Below are 24,443 nucleotides of genomic sequence, written 5' to 3'. Positions count from 1 at the left end.
TCCCTCCCTCCCTCCCTCCCTCCCTCCCTCCCTCCCTTTGTTCCTTCCTTGTCTGATGGTTAGGGCTAGGACTTAAGTACTATGCTGAACAGAAGTGTCAAGAGTGGACATCTTTGTCTTATTCCTGATCTTAGAGGAAAAGCTTTCAGCTTTTCACCATTGAGTATGATGTTAGTCGTGGGTTTGTCATATATGGCCTTTATTATGTTGAGGTATGTTCCCTCTAAACCCACCTTGTTGAGTTTTTATCATGAATGGATATTGAATTTTGGCAAATTCTTATTTTGAATCTATTGTGATGATTATATGTTTTTATCCTTTGTTTTGTTAATGTGATGCATCACATTGATTGATTTGAGGACATTGAATCATTCTTGCATCCTTGGAATAAATCTCACTTGATCATGAATGATTCTTTTAATATTTTGTTGAATTTGGTTTATTAATATTTTGTTGAGGATTTTTGCATCTATGTTCTTTAGGGATATTGATGTGTAGTTTCCTTTTTTTGGTAGTGTCTGTCTGGTTTTGGTATCAGGGTAGTGCTGGCTTTATGGAACAAACTTGGAAGTTTTCCTTCCTCTTCTATTTTTTGGAATAGTTTGAGAATAGGTATTAACTCTTCTTTAAATGTTTGGTAGAATTAACCTGTGAAACTATTTGGTCCTAAAACTTTGTTTGTTGGGACTTTTTATGATTACCAGTTCTTTACATTACTAGTAATCAGTCTGTCCAGATTTTCTATTTCTTCCTGATTCAGTTTTGGAACATTGTATGTTTCTAAGAATGTATCAATTTCTTTTAAATTGTCCAGTTTGTTGCCTATCATTTTCATAGTAGCCTCTTATAAAAGCTTTTGTATTTCTGTGGTGCCAGTTACTTCTCCTTTTTCATTTCTGATTTTATTTATTTGACTCCTCTTTCTTTTTTTCTCAATGACCCTGGCCGAAGATTTATCAATTTTGTTTATCTTTTCAAACAAACAACACTTGGTTTCATTGGCATTTTCTATTTTTTTTTCTTTAGTCTCTATATCATTCATTTCTGCTCTAATCCTTATATTTCCTTCCTTTTACTATCTTTGGGATTTTTTTTCCTTCCTTTTCTAGTTTCTTTAGGTTTAATGTTAGATTGTTTATTTGGGATTTTTCTTCTTTCTTGAGATAGGCCTGTATTGGTATAAACATCCCTCCTAGGACTGCTTTTGCTGTGTCCCATAGATAATGGATCGTTGTGTTTCCAGGTGAGTTAACTCTTAAAGAATAAAAGAGACTTTAAAAATTTAATAATCAAACACATGTTAGATTCTTTTGGACCCTGATTCAAACACATTGTTCTAAAAAGACATTTTTGAGACAGTTGGGAAAACATGAACATGGGCTGTTATTAAGCAGTGTTAGGATATTATTATTTTTACGTGTACTAATGAGAGTATATTATGTACGTGTAAAGTGTATCATTAGAGATGCATATAGTGAAGTGACATAATATCTCAAATGTGCTTTAAAATACTCAAGCTGAACAAGACTGTCAAAATACTGGTAATTGTTGAAGCTGAGGCACATATTGGTTCATTCTAATAATCTGTCGATTTTTGTTATGTGGGAACTTTTCTAATAAAAAGTTCTGAAATAACCAATAAATATTTAATAAATGAAAACATGAGAGAAGAACATTCCATAGTTCTTCACATGCCCACTCTCAGTAGTACCCTTACTGCTAACACTCGTCTATACTCACTTAAGATTAAAATATACCTAAAAGGAAGTTGCAGAATCCCTGGATCAAATAATGGAAAAGTGTAACCACAAAACTTTCAATTACCTTTACAACCAATTTCATCTTCTCCTGTAATGCAGTCCAGCTCACCATTGCACTTATACTTATTTGGAATACAAACACCGGATTTACAAAGGAAACTTTTGCCTCGGCATCCTATGAAACATAAATGAAGAGGTTTTTATTTTTATTTTTTCTTACTTAAAGTCGAGTGGGATAGAATCTTAAATTCAAAAGTAAAGTTTCTCCTACTACCTTTACAGCACAGCTCATCACTTTGGTCTCCACAGTCATTGACACCATTACAGGTTTTCTTTTGAGGAATATATTTCCCATTCACACAACGAAAGGAGTCATTTGCTGAAGAAACTGTAAATTAGGAATGATCTTTGTGAAATTTATTTATGGAGTTCTAGGTGACATCTTTATCACACTTGGCATAATGGGGACTTTAAGATAAAGTCGGGCATCAAATAAAAAAGGATTTAATGTATTGGTAGCATCAACATAATATATATATGGTAAATAAAGAAAATAAATGTCAGAGTGGGTTTATGGAGGCCCATTCATTATCTCTGAAAATCAGTATTTATGGTGGAGGTCTGTACTCACTGGCATTGGAGAAGGAGGCTCAGGGATCAAGAGCCCTCGCTAACATCAGCAAGCACTGGTGTTCACCCATTTCTTTTTTTTTCAACGTGTTTTTTTTTTTTTTTATTTTTTTTATTTTTGGGACAGAGAGAGACAGAGCATGAACGGGGGAGGGGCAGAGAGAGAGGGAGACACAGAATCGGAAACAGGCTCCAGGCTCTGAGCCATCAGCCCAGAGCCTGACGCGGGGCTCGAACTCACGGACCGCGAGATCGTGACCTGGCTGAAGTCGGACGCTTAACCGACTGCGCCACCCAGGCGCCCCTGGTGTTCACCCATTTCTTTAAATGCTGTTCCATGAATCCTCACTTCCATCCCATGACTTGCTTGGGCAGTGCCATTTACACTTTGATAGTCCTTTTTTTCTTTTCTTTTCTTTTTTTTTTAGCACCAAAAAAGCCTTTAGTCTTTAAACCATACATAATACTAAAATATTCCAATGTCAGGATGGAAGAGAAAAGTGGCAGTGACTGCCTTGAGACTGAGGCATAGATGTGGTCACTTAAATATTTTAAAGGCATTTTGAAGTGTGTAGGCTGGACCTCTCAAAGAAGATGAGGTTTCTTCTGACATTTGAGTTACTTAGGTTTGTTATATTAACTTTAATCCAGATGTTTCAGGAAGCAAAGAGGAGTCAGGCAACTTTGCTTCCTATATAGGAGTATTTGAGTACACGGGAAAAGCACCAATTTAGGCTCTAAAGCCTCCAAAATGATTTTGCCTCTATTGCTGCAACTGAGTATCCATCATCTGTTTACTACAGTCATGGTATGGAATAAACAATTCTAAAGGAAGTTTTGAGGTTTCAGGCAAGCACTCTACCAACCTGTATTCTGTGTGTAACATACCACACCAGCTAAATCCTGGTAATTTTTAGTTCTTCTCTTAATAAAAGTGCATTCAGCCAAACTAGTTTCTAATCCTCGACAATGCACATGCAGACATTCGGTAGAATTCATATGGAGATCTTCAGGAACTTCAAAACTTTTTTGAGCCTCCAAAGCACCTCTGCAAATAGAATAAATGAAACATTAAGGTAGAATAATTTGTACTTTGCACTTATAACCTCACTATAGGAGGTAAGGAACTAAAGTAATTTCCTCTAATTTTCTACATAAGATACATTGAGCAAGATGCTTAAATTCTCTGAGGCTCAGTATCTTCACTTGTAAAAGAGAATATGACAATCTCAGCAAGTTTTATAAAGATTAATTAAAACAATCAATTTAAACTGACTAGCCAAAGTTCAAACCTGGTAAGCACTCAGCAAATATTAGTTTCCCCTCCTGTTTCTTGTTAAGGAGGAATCCTTCCACACTCCTGATGTTTCCTTCCAACCTAAGATGTATCATTCTTGGCCTCTCTTCATCTCTTAATTCCTTTTTGCTCAAGGAAAAGGAGTAGGATAATTGATCAGAGAATTTTGGAATTATAAATCAGACAAGTAGCTCATGTTTTCCATCTTTCCTTTTGGGGGCCTCTTCACCTGCCTCATGCTAGAAGGCTTACCTGGTTAGCCCTATTATTGCTTAGAATTTGGGAGGTTAACATGGTTCAATTCTAGCAGGTTCATTTTGTTTTTACATTAAGCTATATCCTCAATTCAGCCTTGACAGTATTAAGGTGATTTTTGGCATCTATATACCATTGCTTGGACTTTCTAATTTGTTCAGAATTTGTGCAGGTAAGAGGCTACCTCTATGACTCAATATCCTAGAGGTGATGAGTTATAGTAAACTATTCTTCCAGAACATTCAATTGTTCCCTGCTTCTCTTTAGAAGGAAATGAGGAAAATGGTGTTATAAATAAAAAGTTGAGCAAAGATGCATCGGGTAAATATAAACAATAATAAAGCAATAAGGGCAATATAAATATAAGATCAATTAGAATGAAAGTCAGGGAGTGACTGGGTGGCTCAGTCAGTTAAGCGTCTGACTCTTGATTTAAGATCAGGTCATGATCTCATGGTTTGTGGGTCTGAGCCCTGCATCAGGCTCTGTGCTGATAGCGCAGAGCCTGCTTTGGATTCCCTCTCTCCCTCTCTCTCTGCCCCTCTCCTGCTCATTCTCTCTCTCTCTCTCTCTCTCTCTCTCTCTCAAAATAAATAAATAAGCTTAAAGGAAACAGGGAGGTATTTTTAATGATTTAAGATCCATAATGACGATACAAGAGTCATAAAACTGTCAAGCAGCATCAAAATATGAGAACAAATGAGAGCTATTGGGGCAATCTCAGAAGTATAGAATTTGAAAAAAAATCTCTCATTCTAAAACTATCCAAAAGTACTAGATAAAATATAATAAATGGCTTCAATGAGCTCTTAAAGAAGTAAGGGAAATATCCACTGGCTAAAATAAGAGAAGTCTGTCCATGAGCTTATACAAAATATGATGAAAGCAAAATACTGGGAGATCGGGGCGCCTGGGTGGCGCAGTCAGTTAAGCGTCTGACTTCAGCCAGGTCACGATCTCGCGGTCCGTGAGTTCGAGCCCCGCGTCGGGCTCTGGGCTGATGGCTCAGAGCCTGGAGCCTGTTTCTGATTCTGTGTCTCCCTCTCTCTCTGCCCCTCCCCCGTTCATGCTCTGTCTCTCTCTGTCCTAAAAATAAATAAACGTTGAAAAAAAAAAATACTGGGAGATCAAAGACTGAGAGAGTTTCCCATTAGGTTGACTTATAGGTTGTAGGTCACAAACTGTCAAAAATTACAAATATTCTGTGGCTCAATTTAATGATAAGATACTCTCACTAATGAACTTCTAGCAGATATGGTTTAGAAAGAAGGAAACTGAATTTAGCATAATATTGAGAGATGCAAAAAGCAGTAACAAACCAAGATGTTGGTAAACATGAAGTACATCTGAATAAGCACAGTATATGTGTGTATATAATATCATATATCATATATATATACACGTATATATATGTATATATACGTGTATATATATGAAGTATATATGATATATACATATATACATGATATATTGTATATATCATATATAATATATAAATTATATAATAATTATATATAAGCAAATATTTATATATTTTATATATTATATATGATATATAATTATATAATGACAGTATGTATTATAATTGCTTATATAATGATAACAATTAACTTCAGGAATATATAAAAATAATGTGGAACTAAATCCTGGAACCTTGATAGAAATAATGAATTCTTTGTATTATTCCTGAAGAGGGTGAGGAATTCCTAAGTTAAGGATTCGTGGTATAAATGTGAAGATAACCACAAAAACAACAGAAATAGGATGTGTATAGTTTACAAACCAAGTAGAGGGGGAAGAGAGGGGAGAATGAAAAAACACAACAACTTTATTAACCCAGTAGAAGTTAGAAAAGGAAGAAAGCACACAGAAAAAGCAGGTTAAATAATAATTATAAAATAAGGGAAAATAAATTCAACAATGTAAATAATCACAATAATGTAAATGGACTAAACTATTCAGACAGTTATTGTCATATTGGATTTTTAAAAAAAATCTAGATATGTGCTGTTTATAAGGGACATATTTAAAAGATAAAGACATAGAAAGCTTGCAAGTAAGTAAATAGGAAAAGATTTGAACAAAGCAGTTATGAGCTTGCTTATTTTAATGGATAACATACTTATTATCTAGAACCGTGCCCCTGAAACATTTAAAATATACTCAGCACAAAGCAAGTGTTAACAAATATTTAAACAATTATCATATAGGAACCATTCTCTTACAATACAATTAAATAGGAAATCTATAACAAAAAGTTAACTAAAAGCAAAAATATATTCATTACAAAAGTAAAAAAGAAACTTCTAAATCAAAGAAGAATTATACTGAAAACCTGAAAATATTTCAAACTGAACAATAAATAAAATACCACTTTTATTGTATGCCACTGAGGCTAATGGCATGCAGATGATGCATTACCTAGAGAGAAATTTGTACCTTAAATGCTTATATTAGAAAATAAGAAAAATTGAAAATTTAGGAGTTAAGCATTTAACTCAAGGAATTAGGAAAATACAATAGAGAACAGAAGAGAGAGAGCCAAAGATAACAACAAAAGTTAATGAAGTGAGAGTAAAGTAACAAGAGACAATTTATGTATAAGATATACAAATAAAAACCACTATCAAATAGACAAATCTCTTCAAGGTTGACCAAGAAAAAGAGAGAGAAGACATAGATAAACAATATTAGGTATGAAAAAGTGGGAATAATTATAGACAAGTAGAGATATACAGTAATGAACATGTTTATAGCTATCTGAAACTGCAAAAGATTCGTATCCAGAAACTTCCAACAAACTTACAGGTGATCTGTGTTCAGCAGTGTTCTAAGTGCTAGTCAGACATGAACATATCTAATCCTCATAACAATGCTGGGAGACAGGTAGTTCATACTCTCAGGTCACATATGAGGAAATTAAGGCACAGAAAGATTGGGTAATCAAAAAACAAATAATTGGAACAATAAGACCAAACCAACCCTGGGAAAATCCACTGGCACAAGCACTTACTGTTGAAATCCAAGTTCAAGACAGGCCACATTAGCCTCCACTATGCTCCAGGCTTTTTTACATATGAACATTTTCTTATCTTGGTCTACAAGTTTTACTTCAACAATTCCCTCAGAAGTGGTAGTTCCATACTTTAAGGAAACACTAAATTGTCCTAAAATTAAAAACACACACACACCCACACACAAAAGAATGAGCAATATTTAGGCATTCACCTTTTCTCCTCTTGATTAAAAGCCTTTAAAATAAACAAAAAATGTAATTTCAAATTAACTTTGAACACCATGAAGATTTTAGTAAATAATCGTCTGTAATTGTTTTACCAGGGTCTATTATGTATCAGTGGCTATACTACCCAGTTATACAGACTATTATGAAATCCTCACAACAACCCTGTGAAGACTACAATGATATTTTTACATGAGGAACCTAAATGCCTCCACTTTTATACATGAAGTTAACTTACTTGCTCAAGTGGGGAAGCCAGGAATCTGATGAAACTATATTGATCTCACTCCCAAGTCTGTGCTCTTAAAAGTAAGACAAACAAATAATTGAAATGTAAAAAAAAAAAATTTAGGTATCTCATATATTTAAGGCATTTAATGCCTCAAGAGAACAAAAGTCTGCCACTGACAAAATAATCTCCATTATTGCTTCCCTCCTTCCCAACAGGCAATAGAGATGGAGTCAAATAGGGAGCTTTCTTCTCCTACTCCACAGTGCCTCAATATCTTAGCCAAGCATCACACAGATATTTAGGCAACTGTGTGCTGGCATATGTCATGGTGACTTTACAAGGAATGTTTTGAGTATTTTTCTATAAATTCATGAAGTGTCTGTGATAATTGATATTAGAAGATAAGGCTGAGGTTTGCTCTACTAGTTAAAATTTCATGAGCTCTTTTTGTGTGCCAAACACTGTATGAAGAGCTTTTACATACATCATTTTATTTAATCTTCATGAAAGTCTTAGGAGTTAGGAACTGGTGTTATTCACATTTTACTGAGGTGGAAAATGGGGTCTGACCAGTTACATAGCTTGTCAATAACCGAGGTGGGGTAGAGGGGCTTGCAGCTAAAACTGACAGTGAGATTCCTAACCTTAACCACTCCAGCAATCTACGTATCAGCATCACAGCCTCCTCAGTGCATTAGAAGCCTGGATGGAGTGTAGACAAGCTCTTTCATCTGAAGTGCCAAGTTTGCTAGAGTATGTCCTAGGTCAGCAGTAGCCTGAGCTCCCCTTAGATCAGGGCCAATGGGCTTGGGGCTCCTTAGGGGTAGAGGCTGGTGGGAGGGACACTAGAAGAAATTATTTGATCTGGAGGTCCACAGGCACAGCTCCATATCAATATCAATCTTATATAAAGACTTTTTCACTGCGTTCTGAACCAACTCAATGACTCTGGGAATAGTCCTGTTAGCCAAGTAGAAGTGAGGGTGGGGATAATTTTGAAGGGCTGGGCAGCAGAGTGGCACAGGCACTGAGGGGAAGGACCAGCTTCAGGGCCTTGTGCTGTGAACTCAAAGGCTGGCTATATTCTGGTGACCCTATTTTCTTTAGTTGTCACCCCCATTACAATTAAGGGTCTAGGGAGGAATTCTGAATTGTCACCATAACATTTCATAGCAAAATTATCTTCTAGTAGACAGTATGGTAAACAATTTCTTTCTTATATCACAGACTCAACTAGGGCTTTCCTACCTTCAGCTATGCATGTTCCACTATTTAAAAACTTTGCCCTTGGCTGAAGACATTCAAAACTCTTCTGCTGACAGTAAGTTAGGTAGCTTTTCCCATTAGTTGAACACACTGAGGTACCATTCTTTGGGCACTGATAAGGGAGTTTACAGATACAGGTCCCATCGATGCATTTTTGCCATGGTTGACAGAAGACTTTTTTGCAGGAGAGATGTGTGTATTTTTCAATTAGGCACTTGTTGTCTAGCAGATCCTTTTGAGGTATGTATGATGTCGAAGGAAGCTGTAAAACACAAAACAAACACTAACAAACTAAAATCTTTTTTGAAGATGATTAAGTGAAGGAAAGAAACAAAAGAGACTCCCCTATCCCACAGTATGGATGAGGGTGATGTGGTATAGTGGCTTACAGAATCACAAAGGTGACTTCTAGCCCTAGCTGGAGGACTTACAGTTATATGCCCATGGGTAAGTTACTGACCCTCACAGAATGTGCATCTATACAATAGGGACACTATCTTCTATTTTGCAAGGCTATTACAAGGATTAGAGATTATATACATATAATGGTTGGCAGGTATGCAATCAATGGAGCTATTATTATCCTAAAGCCAACATAAAATTTTGTCTTTGAAGAAATCAATGAATCTCACAAGTCATGTTAAAAACTAACAAAATTGGTGCTAAATATAGTCTCGTGGAATGAACTGGTGAATTTTAAATGAAATTGGTTAATTTTATTAATAAATGCAAAACCATTTGTTAAACCCCTACTGTGTGTAAAGTTTCTCCAAGATGAACATACATGAACTCTGTCTTCCAAGGGCTTGATATCTAGGCAATAAGACAGAAATACACATAATAACTGGGGTACAAGGAAGACTGTGGTAATTGATATAACAGTGGTACAAATACAATACAGTACTCTTGGAGAACCAAAGTGGAAGAGAGTTAGTTTTCCTGGGGGGATTTAAAAAGGCCTCGTGGATGTGGTAGCATTTGAGCAAGGTAAGCAAAGACGGCTGCTAGCAGAGAGCTGGTGCTAGCAAAACACAGGAGGGATAGTGCAGAATGTACTTAGGGAATCATGAGTAGGCCCAACTAATGGACATATGGGGTTTTGTGTGCTTCAAATGAGGTAGTCACTGGTCAGGATACTGGTAAGAGAGAGGTAGCAGGAGTGGAGTATGAGAATGGTTTGGAAAGACACTCAAGCAAGCAAAGCAACAAGATTGGACAATTTACTCCATGTAGCGGTTGAGGGTGGGTCCTAGGTTTTGAAGCTGACTGATAATAAGGAGGTATAATGATGCGTTTATGAATTTGGTTTGGGACCAGTTGAGTATGAAGCATCTAAAGGACATACTTTGTGGAAAAGGGATATAGGTGTGTGTCTGAAGCTTGGAAGACAGATTATTAGTTAACTCAATAAATGGGTTAGCAAGCACCACTCTGTGCCAGAGAATGGCCTAAGGCTAGGACCAGAAGAATAAAACTCTCTGTCCAATCCAAAGAGAGACAGGGAAACCTGACAATTGCTCTGACAGATATTGGCTGGGGATGCCATTAGTATAGTGTTCTGTCCTGACTAGGAGGCTCCAAAACATTTACAGAAATTCCTGTTTTCTGGACTGTAGTCTGAGGGTGCTGTGCACTGGTCCTCTGGCAGAGGGGGTGGTGGGCAGGCACTTCAGGTAGGACTGTAATAAAGAGAACACCAGGCTTGTTCAAGGCTAGAGAATAGAATGAGAGGGTGGTGGAGGATAAGAGAGCAGGTCCTGAGGGAGCCACTTTAAGCAAGGAAGCAAATTTGCTTTTGGGGAAGATCTTAGAAATAAGATCAGACAGGCAGGAGGCCAATTAGACCTGTAGGAATCCAGAGGAAATCTGTTAAGAGCTGGGAACAGATCAGTTGGGTCAAAAATTGTGGAAGGCATTGTGGAAAGTCATTGCTCTTTCTGTCCCCTAATTGGCCTGTCTAGAGGATGAGTGTCTTGCCCCTGTCTCACCAGCCCCCAGCAACAAGTCCCCCTCTCTTTCTCAGTGTTTTTCCAGCTGCAGTAACAGCCAGTGAGGGCAGAAACAAATTGAACAATCTTTAAATGCTGTCATAAAAACAAATAAAAACCAATCAATTAAAACCATGCAAAAATTTTGCATAAGCTCTGGAAGTCTTTCTACCTAATATGCTTTTCAGTAAACTTTATTAAAACCTTTCTGACGTCTCATTTTTCCTTGACCTTTGGACAGAAATCTGGGCAAGTGTCATAACTTTTCAATTATTCTTCAATTAGACCAAAAACAAAAATTTAAGATTTTTACTCCCAGCAACAGTCATGTAACAGCCAGTACAAAGTCCAGTTCTGTGTAATCATTCAAACTCTGATCTTCATTTCAGGTGAAACCTTCTCCTTTTTCCCAGCTCAAACTTGCTTTGAGGGGCATGTTGGGCTTGGTATTCACGGAATGGTGGAAAAAAAGCCCAACAAAGTCAGAACATTGAGGAGAATTTACATTTAAGGAGCTGAAGATGTGGAGCAAGTAAAAAAGTTTGCTTCCCAGTCAGAGAGAGGGGTCCTTTGCTCCATGTGTCTAATGCTGCAGAGAGTTTCAGAGGATGAAGGCTGAAAAAAGCCCAATGAACTAGATGAACAAAGATCACTGGGACTCTTTCGAAGTAGTTTGAGCTGAGTGTGAGACATAGAAACCAGAGCTTGGTGTGTTAAGGCCGGAATGGGAAGTGAAGAAATGGAAGTGGAAGTACAGGGCAGCCATTCTGATTGGCCTTGTGCTTAGACATGGGAGACTGAACATAGGCTTTAAAAAAAAATCTCTGCTTCCTCTCCAAGCCCCACTAAAGTGAGAGTAACAATTTATGTACTGAATTCAGAAGCACCCAAATATATAAAACAATTAATCGTAAACATAAGCAAACTTATTGATAACAATGTGATAATTGCAGGGGACTTTAATACTCCACTTACAACAATGGATAGATCATCTAGACAGAGAATCAGTAAAGAAACAATGGCCGTGAATGATACATTAGTCCAGATGGACTTGACAGATATATTTAGAACTCTGTATCCCAAAGCAACAAAATATACTTTCTTCTCTAGTGCACATGGAACATTCTCCAAAATAGATCACATACTGGGTCACAAAACAGCCCTCAACAAATATAAAAGGACTGAGATCACACCATGCATATTTTCGGGTCACAATGCTATCAAACTTGGAATCAACCCCAGGAAAAAGTCTGGTAAACCTCCAAAAGCATGGAGGTTAAAGAACATCCTACTAAAGAATGAATGGGTCAACCAGGCAATTAGAGAAGAAATTTAAAAATATATAGAAACAAATGAAAACGAAAATACAACAATTCAAACACTTTGGGATGCAGCAAAGGCTGTCCTAAGAGGAAAATACATTGCAATCCAGGCCTATCTCAAGAAACAAGAAAAATCCCAAATACAAAATCTAACAGCACACCTAAAGGAACTAGAAGCAGAACAGCAAAGACACCCAAACCCAGCAGAGGAAGGGAAAGATCAGAGCAGAAATAAACAATATAGAATCTAAAAAAACTGTAGAGCAGATCAATGAAACCAAGAGTTGTTTTTTTTGAAAAAATAAATAAAATTGATAAACCTCTAGCCAGGTTTCTCAAAATGAAAAGAGAGAAGACCCAAACAGATAAAATCACGAATGAAAATGGAATTATTACAACCAATCCCTCAGAAATACAAGCAATTATCAAGGAATACTATGAAAATAATATGCCAACAAAATGGACAACCTGGAAGATATGGACAAATTCCTAAACACCCACACACTACCAAAACTCAAATGAGAAGAAATAGAAAATTTGAACAGACCCATAAATAGTGAAGAAACTGAATCAGTTATCAAAAATCTCCCAACAAGTAAGAGTCCAGGACCAGATAGCTTCCCTGGGGAATTCTACCAGACATTTAAAGCAGAGATAATACCTATCCTTCTCAAGCTGTTCCAAAAAATAGAAAGGGAAGGAAAACTTCCAGACTCATTCTATGAAGCCAGCATTACTTTGATTCTCAAACCAGACAGAGACCCAGCAAAAAAAAGAGAACTACAGGCCAATATTCCTGATGAATATGGATGCAAAAATTCTCAACAAGATACTAGCAAATCGAATCCAAAAGCATATAAAAAGACTTATTCACCATGATCAAGTGGGATTCATTCCCGGGCTGCAGGGCTGGTTCAACATTCGCAAATCAATCAATGTGATACATCACATTAATAAAATTAAAGATAAGAACCATTTGATCCTGCAAATCGATGCAGAAAAAGCATTTGACAAAATACAGCATCCTTTATTAATAAAAACCCTCGCAAAAGTCGGGATAGAAGGAACATACTTAAACATTAAAAGCCATTTATGAGAAGCCCACAGCTAATATCATCCTCAATGGGGAAAAACTGAGAGCTTCCCCCTGAGATCAGGAACATGACAGGGATGTCCACTCTCACCGCTGTTGTTTAACATAGGGTTGGAACTTCTAGCATCAGCAATCAGACAACAAAATGAAATAAAAGGCATCAAAATTGGCAAAGATGAAGTCAAACTTTCACTTTTCACAGATGACATGATACTCTAATGGAAAACCTGACAGATTCCACCAAAAGTCTGCTAGAACTGATACATGAATTCAGCAAAGTCACAGGATACAAAATTAATGTACAGAAACCGGTTGCATTTTTATACACCAATAATGAAGCAACAAAAACAGAAATAAACTGATCCCATTCACAATTGCACCAAGAATCATAAGGTACCTAGGAATAGACCTAACCAAAGATGTAAAAGATCTGTGTGCTGAAAACTATAGAAATCTTATGAAGGAAATTGAAGAAGACACAAAGAAATGGAAAAACATTCCATGCTCATAGATTGGAACTATAAATATTGTTAAAATGTCAATACTACCCAAAGCTATCTACACATTCAATGCCTTTCCAATCAAAATTGCACCAGCATTCTTCTCAAAGCTAGAACAAGCAATCCTAAAATTTGTATGGAACCACAAAAGACCCTGAATAGCCAAAGTAATAGTGAAGCAGAAAACCAAAGTGGGAGGCATCACAATTCCACACTTTAGCCTCTACGACAAAGCTGTAATCATCAAGACAGCATGGTATTGGCACAAAAACAGACACATAGACCAATGGAATAGAATAGAAACCCAGAACTAGACCCACAAAAGTATGGCCAACTAATCTTTGATAAAGCAGGAAAGAATATCCAATGGAAAAAAGACAGTCTCTTTAACAAATGGTGCTGGGAGAACTGGACAGAAACATGCAGAAGAATGAAACTAGACCACTTTCTTACACCATTCACAAAAATAAACTCAAAATGGATGAAGGACCTGAATGTGAGACAGGAAACCATCAAAACCCTAGAGGAGAAAGCAGGAAAAAACCTCTCTGACCTCAGCCGTAGCAATTTCTTACTCGACACATCTCCAAAGGCAAGGGAATTAAAAGCAAAAATGAACTATTGGGACCTCATCAAGATAAAAGCTTCTGCACTGCAAAGGAAACAATCGACAAAACTAAAAGGCAACCGACGGAATGGGAAAAGATATTTGCAAATGACATATTGGCTAAAGGGCCAGTATCCAAAATCTATAAGGAACTCACCAAACTCCACACCCGAAGAACAAATAATCCAGTGAGGAAATGGGCAGAAGACATGAATAGACACTTTTCTAAAGACATCCAGATGGCCAACAGACACATGAAAAGATGCTCAACGTCACTCTTCATCAGGGAAATACAAATCACAACCACACTGAGATACCACCTCGTGCCAGTCAGAGTGGCTAAAATGAACAAATCAGGAGACTATAAATGCTGGAGAGGCTGTGGAGAAATGGGAACCCCCTTGCACTGTTGGTGGGAATGCAAACTGGTACAGCCACTCTGGAAAACAGTGTGGAGGTTCCTCAAAAAATTAAAAATAGACCTACCCTATGACCCAGCAATAGCACTGCTAGGAATTTACCCAAGGGATACAGGAGTACTGATGCATAGGGGCACTTGTACCCCAATGTTTATAGCAGCACTCTCAACAATAGCCAAATTATGGAAAGAGCCTAAATGTCTATCAATTGACGAATGGGTAAAGATGTGGTTTACATATACAATGGAATACTACTTGGCAATGAGAAATAATGAAATCTGGCCATTTGCAGCAACATGGATGGAACTGGAGGGTATTATGCTAAGTGAAATAATTCAGGCAGAGAAAGACAGATACCATGTGTTTTTACTCATATGTCGATCCTGAGAAACTTAACAGAAGACCATGGGGGAGGGGAAGGGGAAAAAAAAAGTTACAGAGAGGGAGGGAGGCAAACCATAACAGACTCTTGGATACTGAGAACAAACTGAGGGTTGATAGGGGTGGTGGGGGAGAGGGGAAGGTGGGTGATGGGCATTGAGGAGGGCACCTGTTAGGATGAGCACTGGGTGTTGTATGGAAACCAATGTGACAATAAATTATATTTAATATTAAAAAAAAACAAAAACAAAAACAAAACAAAAAAAGCCCCACCCAAAGTGAATGAGAGAATGTTAGGGGCAGTTAGTTAGGTTCTAACAGGGTACCGGGAGGCCAGAAAGAAGTCATGCCCAGTTATCAGGAAAGTAAGAGGCCTGTCCAGGCAGTACTTCAGAACAAAGTCACAAGAAGCCGGATCAAACCAGACAGGCCCAAGATGGCTGACAAAGTAGGCTGAATAAGGAATAAAAAACCCGAAACCCTGCTTCCAAGACATCCTTGCCCCAAATAGTAAATATTACATCTCCTTGTTAACAATCATCAATAAAAGATAGAAACCCAAACCCCAGGGTGTGCAGTGTTCCCTCTTCTAGCTTGTCCATTCATTTAAAAATTTTTTTTTTACATTTTTATTTATTTTTGAGAGACAGATAGAGACAGAGCAGGAGTGGGGGAGGGGTAGAGAGAGAATGAGACACAGAATCTCAAGCAGGCTCCAGGCTCTGAGCTGTCAGCACAGAGCCCAATGTGGGGCTCGAACTCACAAACTGAGATCATGACTTGAGCTGAAGTCAGATGCTTAACCGAGTCCATTCATTTGTAATGAAATATATATTCATTACTAAAGTAAAAAAGAAACTTCTACATCAAAGAGGAATTATACTGAAAACCTGAAAATATTTCAAACTGAACAATAAATACCACTTTTATTGTATGCCACTGAGGCTAATGGCATGCAGATGATGCATTACCTAGAGAGAAATTTGTACCTTAAATGCTTATATTAGAAAATGAGAAAAATTGAAAATTTAGGAGTTAAGTATTTAACTCAAGGAATTAGGAAAACACAATAGGGAACAGAAAAGATAGCCTAAGATAACAACAAAAGTTAAACAGGCTCCATTAAGAATCTTATGCTCCCAAAGACTGAGAACCACTTCTGTTGACCAATAATTTTCAAAGTGAGTTACATATAATCTGGGAGTATGAAGATAATCAGGTGGGTAAAATAATAGAAATTATATTAATTTTTATGTTTTATTGAAAAAGTAGGAAGAAATAAGTTTATCTTTACTAATATTCAAATATGGATCAGCACATGTGCTTGCACTCATAACATATTCATTCAATATTTGTTGAGAGACTACAATGTGCCAGGTACTGTTCTAGGTCCTGGGGATACAAGAGTGAATTGCACAAAGTCAGAGAGCTTACCTTTCTAATAGGAGACAGACAAAAATGAATAGAGAATAAATACACAGTATGACAGAAGGTGTCAAATGTTGTGCAGGGTAAGAAGAATACAGATTGGGGAGATTGAGGGGGAGGACCATTATTTTGGGGGAAAAGTTTATCTTGGAGCAGAGATATGAAGGTGAGTGTGCAATCCATGCAAGTATCTAGATGTGAGATGTCACGGTCAGAGGAACGAGCCAGGGCAAAATCTGTAGGGGAGAAGCAAATGTGATGTGCTCTTGGTCTAGAGAACTGGTGTGGCTGGAGGGATGTAAGTGACTGGAGAGAGAACAGGAGAAGATGAGGTCAGAGAGTTGGAGGGATGGATAACTGATCACATAGGACCTTATAAGTTACTGTAAAGACTTTGGCTTTTTCTCTGAATTAAAAATAAAGCCACTGGAGGGTGTGAGCCTTCCAATATTTAGAAATTGGGCAGAGAATGAAGAATTAGTAACAGAGATGAGAAGATGTGGCCAGTGAAGTAAAAGACAAATAAATAGAAAATGCTGGCACAGAGGCAAAGAGAAGAAAGGAGTGATCAGCTGCTGTGTCTAATGCTTCTCTAGTTAAATGGTGACCTTGAAAAATGTAATTTTGGTGGAATGGTGGAAACTCAAGCCTGACTGGGTTCAAGAAATAATGGGAAAAGAGAAACTGAGCACAGCAAAATTTTGAGACTTTAGATACAGAGGGGCAAAGAGAAATGGGGAGATAATTGGAAGAGGATATTGAATCAAGAGAGGGTTTTTGTTCTAAGAGGATCATATACATGTGCTTAAGGAAACTAGATGATATGATCTAGTTTTAGCTAAAGGAATAATGGACAAATGGCTTAAAGATTCATGTAGTGAAATGAATGCTGGATTGAAAATAATGCCCAAATTCAACACCAATGGAAAAGCACATAGCAGAGTCATACTTCTAACCCCAGTAGAGGCTGTTCATCAGCCACATCGTGGGGTTAAAAACAATGAAAAATTAATTAGCTATGACAAGAAGTCAGCCCTACCCCCCAATGAGTAGAATTAAAAAGAGTATTTGAAATATAAATTTCTATCTAGTATCATTATGAACCTCTCCCTATGTGTTTATTGTATGTCGCTCTTTGTGAAGTATTTTTTCCAGTTAATATGCCACTAAATCAAATGAAAATTTTTAAAAATAATAAAGTATATTTAATGACATTATCCCATTAAAGATTGATGAAAGTTATTAAAACACTATCTATGTGCTTAAAATTGTGTTTTAAGGTGCATTATTTACAGAGCAGTGTATTTATTATTTATAAAATATATTCACATATACTAGAAGCACATGTTCAACAATTTGTAGCAGTTATGACTCTAGCCGATTCATCTTCAAAACATGACTCAACTCCTTCAGTTACTGTTGCTTTTTTGTGTCTATGGGTTTGTTTTTGTTTTGTTTTCTTTTGGCCCTTTCCTTGGTATTTGTAATGATGCAATTATTTTGATGTAAATTTTGTCTTTTTATTCTAGGCAGGACTACAATGAAACAATTTGAGACAGAAGATTGGTAGTTAGAAAACAAGAAACAATCTCCTATTCACCCCAGTATACAGCTGTATAGCTTTACCTGTGGTTTCTTTGTCCATTGTTCTTGATTTTCATCTGTATCCTACAAACAAAAAAAAAGAATGATCAACTATGACCAAAGCACAGAAAAGGCCACCACTTCCCCCTTCTACTGCTTAAGTAGCTGTGTGTGCTTAGATAAGTGACTTTACCTTTCTGATTCTGCTCTTCTATAAAATGTGGAAAATAAAAATATCCCCACAGAGCTGTTCTAAGGATCCAATAAAAATAAATACCAGGGAAAACACAAACATTTAAGACCTTATACAAATGCAAATATGATGGTAATTGTAGTAGATTGCAAGTGGCCCCAGTTCTAACCTCCCTTCACCCAAGTCCTTTGTCGTGCTTCTCACTGGGGGCAGGGTGTATTTTCCTAACTCTAGACTCTGGGTCTGGCCCAGAGTAACTTGCTTTTGTTTAACAGGAAGTCAGCAGATGTGTTACAACAGATTGGAAACTTTTTGTCCGGTTGGGTTTGTCTTTTGCTTCTTTGCCATAGCTATGAGAAGAACATGGCCAGACTAGCAAAGAAGAACCACTCTAGTTGAGCTCAGCTTAGATCAGTTGATTGCCAACCAACATGCAGACTAGCATACTAAGTAAAGTTTATGCCACTGAGATTTTGTGGTGATTTTATTATTATGGCATTAAGTAACTGGTACAATAATCATTTTCCTGGAAAGCATTGAGGTTAAAAATGGAAAAGTTTCAAAAACAGTAAACAATATAGAATTTTGTCTTTCTTCCAGAAGTAAATAAACAGCTTATATCCTGAAATTATCAAATATATGAGAAGTCTTTCCACTGGAAGAGTTTTAAGACCCCTATAGTTTTAGTTCCTTCTCATCGTGCTTTCCACTAGCAATTTTTTTCCTACAATTGTTTTCTCTCCTTGGATCTTGTATCATACTTGTTTCTGATACAAAGCCATGCTCTGATACCCAACAACCAGATCCTTAACTATAGCCATTCTATACAGATAAAAAAGTAATGTTTCTCTATTTATAAATAATGATGAATTGTTTAATTCACATAAAGAATTTGAATTTTATTATTTTTTGTTCTTATTTGTTTTTTTATTAAAGTTTTTAAATTTACATCCAAGTTAGTTAGCATATGGTGCCACAATGATTCCATGGGTAGATTCCTTAATACCCCGTACCCATTTAGCCCATCCCCCCTCCCAAAACCCCTCCAGTAACCCTCTGTTCTCCATATTTAAGAGTCTCTTATGTTTTTGTCCCCCTCCCTGTTTTTATATTATTTTTGCTTCCCTTCCCTTGTGTTCATCTGCTCTGTGTCTTAATGTCCTCATATGAGTGAAGTCATATGATATTTGTCTTACTCTGACTGACTAATTTTGCTTAGCATAATACCCTCCAGTTCCATCCATGTAGTTGCAAATGGCAAGATTTCATTCTTTTTGATTGCTGAGTAATACTCCATTGTATATGTATACCACATCTTCTTTATCCATTCATCCACCAATGGACATTTGGGCTCTTTCCATACTTTGGCTATTGTTGATAGTGCTGCTATAAACATTGGGATGCATGTGTCCCTTCGAAACACCATACCTGTATCCCTTGGATAAATACCTAGTAGTGCAATTGCTGGGTCGTAGGGTAGTTCTATTTTTAATTTTTTGAGGAACTTCCATACTGTTTTCCAGAGTGGCTGCACCAGTGTGCATTCCCACCAGCAGTGAAAAGAGATCCTCTTTCTCCGCATCCTTGCCAACATCTGCTGTTGCCTGAGTTAACGTTAGCCATTCTGACAGGTGTGAGGTGGTATCTCATTGTGGTTTTGATTTGTATTTCCCTGATGGGTGATGTGGAACATTTTTTCATGGCCATTGGATGTTATTGGAAATGGTAGGAAAATGGTTACATGATGTGTGCAGGTACGCTGGGCACTTATACCCTATTCTCCTTAAAAAATTGGAAATATTACTTGGGGTCAATTCCATTATTTTTGCCTCAGAAATTAAAAAAAATCATTGGCCTTGTTTCTTGGTCTTGTTTTTTATTATGAAGGTAAGACGGCTGAAATGTTGTTTTCATTTTTTTTTTTAACATTTGTAGCAGTTTTATTAAAATCACCCCAAACTGGAAACAACCCAAATATCCTTCAATGGGTGAAAGTTAAAACAAACTGTGGTACATCTGCACATTGGAACACTACTTAGCTATGAAAAACAACCTGAATGAATCTCAAAGACATACTGAAAGAAGCCAGTCTCCAGAGATTACATCCTGTATGATGCTATGGATGTGACATTCCAGAACAGGAAATCTTCAGGAATGGAGAACAGATTGGTGTGTGCCAGAGGCTTGGGTGGAGCAAAGGTTTGACAACAAAGAGGTGGCATCAGAGAATTTTTTGGGTGATGGAACTGCTGTGTTCTAACTGCAGAGGTAGTTACACAAATGTGTTAAAACAGAACTGCACATACAAAAAAGTTGATTTTATGGTATATTAATTCAAAGTTTTTTAAAAATGAAGATAAAACATGTCCCAATCAAATTCTTTTTAAAAAGGCTATAGAAGAAATTTTCCACCTGGGTTTCTTCCAGAAAGTCTGCTGTGTGCGGGCTCTGCCACACCAGGCCTGGTGTTTGTGGGTCTGTTTATTCACCTGTAAAACAAGAAGTCAGTCTACAGCAGTGATTTTCCTTCTTCCCCACACTCTAAAATTGTACCCTTGGGCAAGCCCGTCATGGAAGTTGGGGTGGGGTTGGTTTGGAAGAAGGCATTTGGCTTCCACTGGCGGACCCACAGAGAAGTTGTGCTTTTGTCTGTCTCCTATATTGTTCATTTGAAAACCTCTGGATTAGAATCGCTGGTCTTGAGTCAGATCCTCAGGTCCTTGGGAGGTTTGAACCATCTTGGATTTCAGGGTCTATAGGTTGGGCCCACTCATTTGTCCTTTTGGCATGTGCCCTCATAGACCCAGGTGGTTAGCCAGACCAGGGCACTGGCTTTAGTGGTAAGCAATCTAAACAAGGCCTTTGTGGGGAATCTGGAAGAGTGCTCCTTGCTTTAGGACCCCCAGGGCACACATGGATTAAATGCAATGGGAACTCTGAAAAGGCTAAGAAGCTAGGCCTCTCCTGAAGTAGGGTGTGAAGGGACTTAAACCTTTTTTTTTTTTTTTTCCACACAGGAGGACCTTTTTGGAAGAGCATTTTGTAAACAGTAAAGGGTTATGCAAAGATGGGGGAATTGTGAGGATGACCATGCTAACCGGGACCAGCAGGGCCAAAGCATCATTCATGCCCAGAGTTGCTACCATAAGCCCTGACCGTGTGTCAGGCACCATGTTAAGGAATTGCTGAATCTTCATGACAATGCTGTGAGAAAAGGGCTGTCATTGCTTGGACAGATGAGAAAGCTGAGGCTCCAAGAGGTCCCAGATCATATGGGGAGGAGGTGACAAGGCTAGGTTCCAGTCTGCAGCTCTGGCCTTCCAAATCAAGACCTACCAGAGGAAACCCTGAAGCCTGATGCCAGGCCTTCTCTCCACGTGTGCCTCTAAGAAGGAAACTAATGCCACCTTCAAAGGCTGGCGGGGGACTGCCATGGGTACTCTGAGACCTTGCCACCTACAACAGCACTCAAAAATTATTTTTCGTAAATTTTATACAATGGAATGCTTTCTTTGTTTTTTTTTTTTTTTTTTTAATTTTTTTTTTTTTTCAACATTTATTTATTTTTGGGACAGAGAGAGACAGAGCATGAACGGGGGAGGGGCAGAGAGAGAGGGAGACACAGAATCGGAAACAGGCTCCAGGCTCTGAGCCATCAGCCCAGAGCCTGACGCGGGGCTCGAACTCACGGACTGCGAGATCGTGACCTGGCTGAAGTCGGACGCTTAACCGACTGCGCCACCCAGGCGCCCCTGGAATGCTTTCTTTGAAAACTATGTCATGTGTAAATCCAACCCAGAAAACCAGAGTTGGGTCCCTGTGGCTGAAGGTAGAAGCAGGGTTGGCCTGGGCCCCCAGGGCTCCCAGAGCACCACCTGAAGGCCACTTATCTAGTAGGTTGGCACTGACTGTGAGTGGCACAGGAGGCGCCATGATGCTTAAGGCTCTGGCTTTGGGTTTGAAAGAGTGAAGTGGAATGGTGGCTGACTTGTTTGTGGGTTGGTCGGTCTGTGGGAGAGCAGCAGGGTTCCAAGCTTGCCATATGCTTTAGGCACTGGTCCATTTGACCTGGGCACTTGCCTCTCTCTCCCATCTGGCCAGCAGCCATGACCTGTCACTCACAGGGTAGGAAACTTACCTGCACCATCATACAGTTAGTGAATTTAATCTTTGAAGATATGGATAATAAGGTTAAAAGCTACAGCACCTTTCCTTTTTTTCCTGGTCCTTATAAAAGGCATCATCTGTTTTTTCTGTAACAACAGTAGAACGTTTAAGTTCAGATCTTGGTCAACAGCAGATCTGCACCTTTGACCTGGGCACAGAGGCTGGTGAGATGGCTCAAAGTGGAATCATCAAACGGACCCCCTTCTGGTAGATGTCAGGGATCACTCCCATAGGGGAGCTGACCATGTGCACGGAGTTCTTGCCAAACAGCTGGAACTCATAGTAGATGAGCTGCTCCCAAAAGCCATTGTTGGGCCGGATGATGGGCCGGCATGACTTGGTCCACGTGTGGGCGTCCAGCAGGGACATGGCATGGTACTTCATGAGGTAGGCAAGGCAGAGGGCAGCTGAGCGGCTCACGCCAGCAGCGCAGCAGCGTGCGGCCCTGCTTCATCGCCACACTGTGGATGTGGTCAGCAGTGGGGTCAAAGAAGTCACAGAGACGTGAGATGGGTGCGTCAGCCACCGGCACCTGTACATACTGGATGTCCTCATACAAAGTGTTCACCACTTCTACCGGGACGTTGATGACCGTGGTGATCCGGTTGCTGGAGACCATGAGCTTGTTGTTGGCAGCCGCCCCATTGCTGATGTATAGGCTGCTGGTGATCTGTGAGAGGCCGCTGACCGATGGCTGCCGGAACCGAACCGGAAAGGTACGCGGGGTGCTGTCATCAGGCCAACGGGTCAGCGGCCAGTGAAGCACAAAGGCTGCATCTTTCTGCTAGGCTGTGCCATGGGAAACTTTCTCTCGTGGGCGAGAGAGCAGGTTCGTTCAGGAAGCAACCTTGCCCGAAGCGGGCGAGTGTCTCGGGGAGAGAGAAGACCGGTCACCACCATCCGGGAGCCACAATCCCGGGCCGCCCCACGCTCTGGTTTCCATAGCAATGGTCCTTCCTCGCGGTGAGGGATCCTCAGGGCCAGGTCTTCGGAGAAACCCGGCCTCCGCTCCGCTCTCTGGAGCTGTCCCGCCCGCCCTCGCCAGGTTACCCGCCCCGCGATGACGCCGGGGCCACATCATTTTTAGCGGAGAGGTAGTGTCTGCTCAGCTCTCTGCAGTCCGCTGAGTCTCCTGTTGTTTTCATTTTTAATTAATTTTTTAAAGATAGGAAGCACAAATGAATATTACAAAAAGGTTCAAAAGAGTGCCTGTAAAACGTATGTTTCCTTTTCTCCCTTATCCATTCAACCTACCCAGGCCCACCTCAGAGTCATTCATTTAATAGGTCTTCGTGGGGCACCTGGGTGGCTCAGTTGGTTAATCGTCCAACTCTGGGTTTTTGCTCAGGTCATGATCTTGGGATTTCCTGAGTTCAAGCCCCCACCCCACCCCCATTGGGCTCTGTGCTGACAGTGCAGAGCCTACCTGGGATTCTCTCTCTCCTTCTCTCTCTCTGCCCCTCCCCTATTCATGCTATCTCTGTATCTCTCAAAATAAATAAACTTAAAAAAGTTCTTTGTGAATCTTTCCACACATGAGCCCATATTTTACTTTCTAACTCTGTCCCCTAATACCAATGTAATTTGTAACCAGTGGCCTTGTAAGTAGCCCCTGGAAGGGAATACAGATGGTTTCTAATGTTTTGTTATTATAACCAATGTGGTAATAATCTTTATATGATACACATTATTTCCCACATATACTAAGTATATCTGTCGATAGTTACCTGGGAGTGAAATTGCTGAATCAATTAAAAAAAGTCTTTTTAATGTTTTAATTTTTTTAATGTTTATTTATTTTTGAGAGAGAGAGAGAGAGAGAGAGAGAGAGAGAGAGAGAGAGAGAATGAGTGGGGGAGGGACAAAGAGAGAGGGAGACTCAGAATCCAAAGCAGGCTCCAGGCGCTGAGCTGTCAGCACAGAGCTGGCCTGATGCAGGGCTCAGACTCACAAACTGAGAGATCATGACCTGAGCCAAAGTCAGAAGCCTAACTGGCTGCGCCACCCAGGTGCCTCAGCAGTCTTAATTTTGGAAGGTATTGCCTAATTTCTCTCTATACAGGTTGTCATTTGCATTCCC

At 39.0% G+C, this 24,443-nt stretch overlaps 2 protein-coding genes across 4 annotated transcripts in view; both read right to left on the bottom strand.

The window, feature by feature from the left end:
- CFI (complement factor I) overlaps nucleotides 1–24,443 on the bottom strand; it is a 63,002-nt gene that overhangs the window by 23,231 nt on the left and 15,328 nt on the right. For all 3 annotated transcript variants that reach the window (XM_086704409.1, XM_086704407.1, XM_086704408.1), the window contains exons 2-7: nucleotides 18,046–18,087; nucleotides 8,664–8,943; nucleotides 6,956–7,109; nucleotides 3,257–3,438; nucleotides 2,035–2,148; nucleotides 1,825–1,935 (exon numbers count right to left, since the gene is read on the bottom strand). In XM_086704409.1, coding sequence (XP_086560535.1) covers nucleotides 1,825–1,935; nucleotides 2,035–2,148; nucleotides 3,257–3,438; nucleotides 6,956–7,109; nucleotides 8,664–8,943; nucleotides 18,046–18,087 — 883 coding nt within the window. The remainder of the gene's footprint in view (nucleotides 1–1,824; nucleotides 1,936–2,034; nucleotides 2,149–3,256; nucleotides 3,439–6,955; nucleotides 7,110–8,663; nucleotides 8,944–18,045; nucleotides 18,088–24,443) is intronic.
- Nucleotides 22,346–23,444, bottom strand: LOC112858799 (dual specificity protein phosphatase 18). The gene is given in 3 exon segments (XM_025922187.2): nucleotides 22,346–22,787; nucleotides 22,789–23,147; nucleotides 23,211–23,444. Coding segments are annotated over 3 exon segments (843 nt in total). The 3' UTR covers nucleotides 22,346–22,537.

The sequence above is a fragment of the Puma concolor genome, chromosome B1, assembly GCF_028749965.1.
Source record: "Puma concolor isolate L17-30 chromosome B1, mPumCon1.1.hap2, whole genome shotgun sequence".
Classification (NCBI taxonomy): Eukaryota; Metazoa; Chordata; class Mammalia; order Carnivora; family Felidae; genus Puma; species Puma concolor.
Note: the sequence above shows the minus strand (reverse complement) of the source record. Positions and strands in the feature narration are given on the sequence as shown.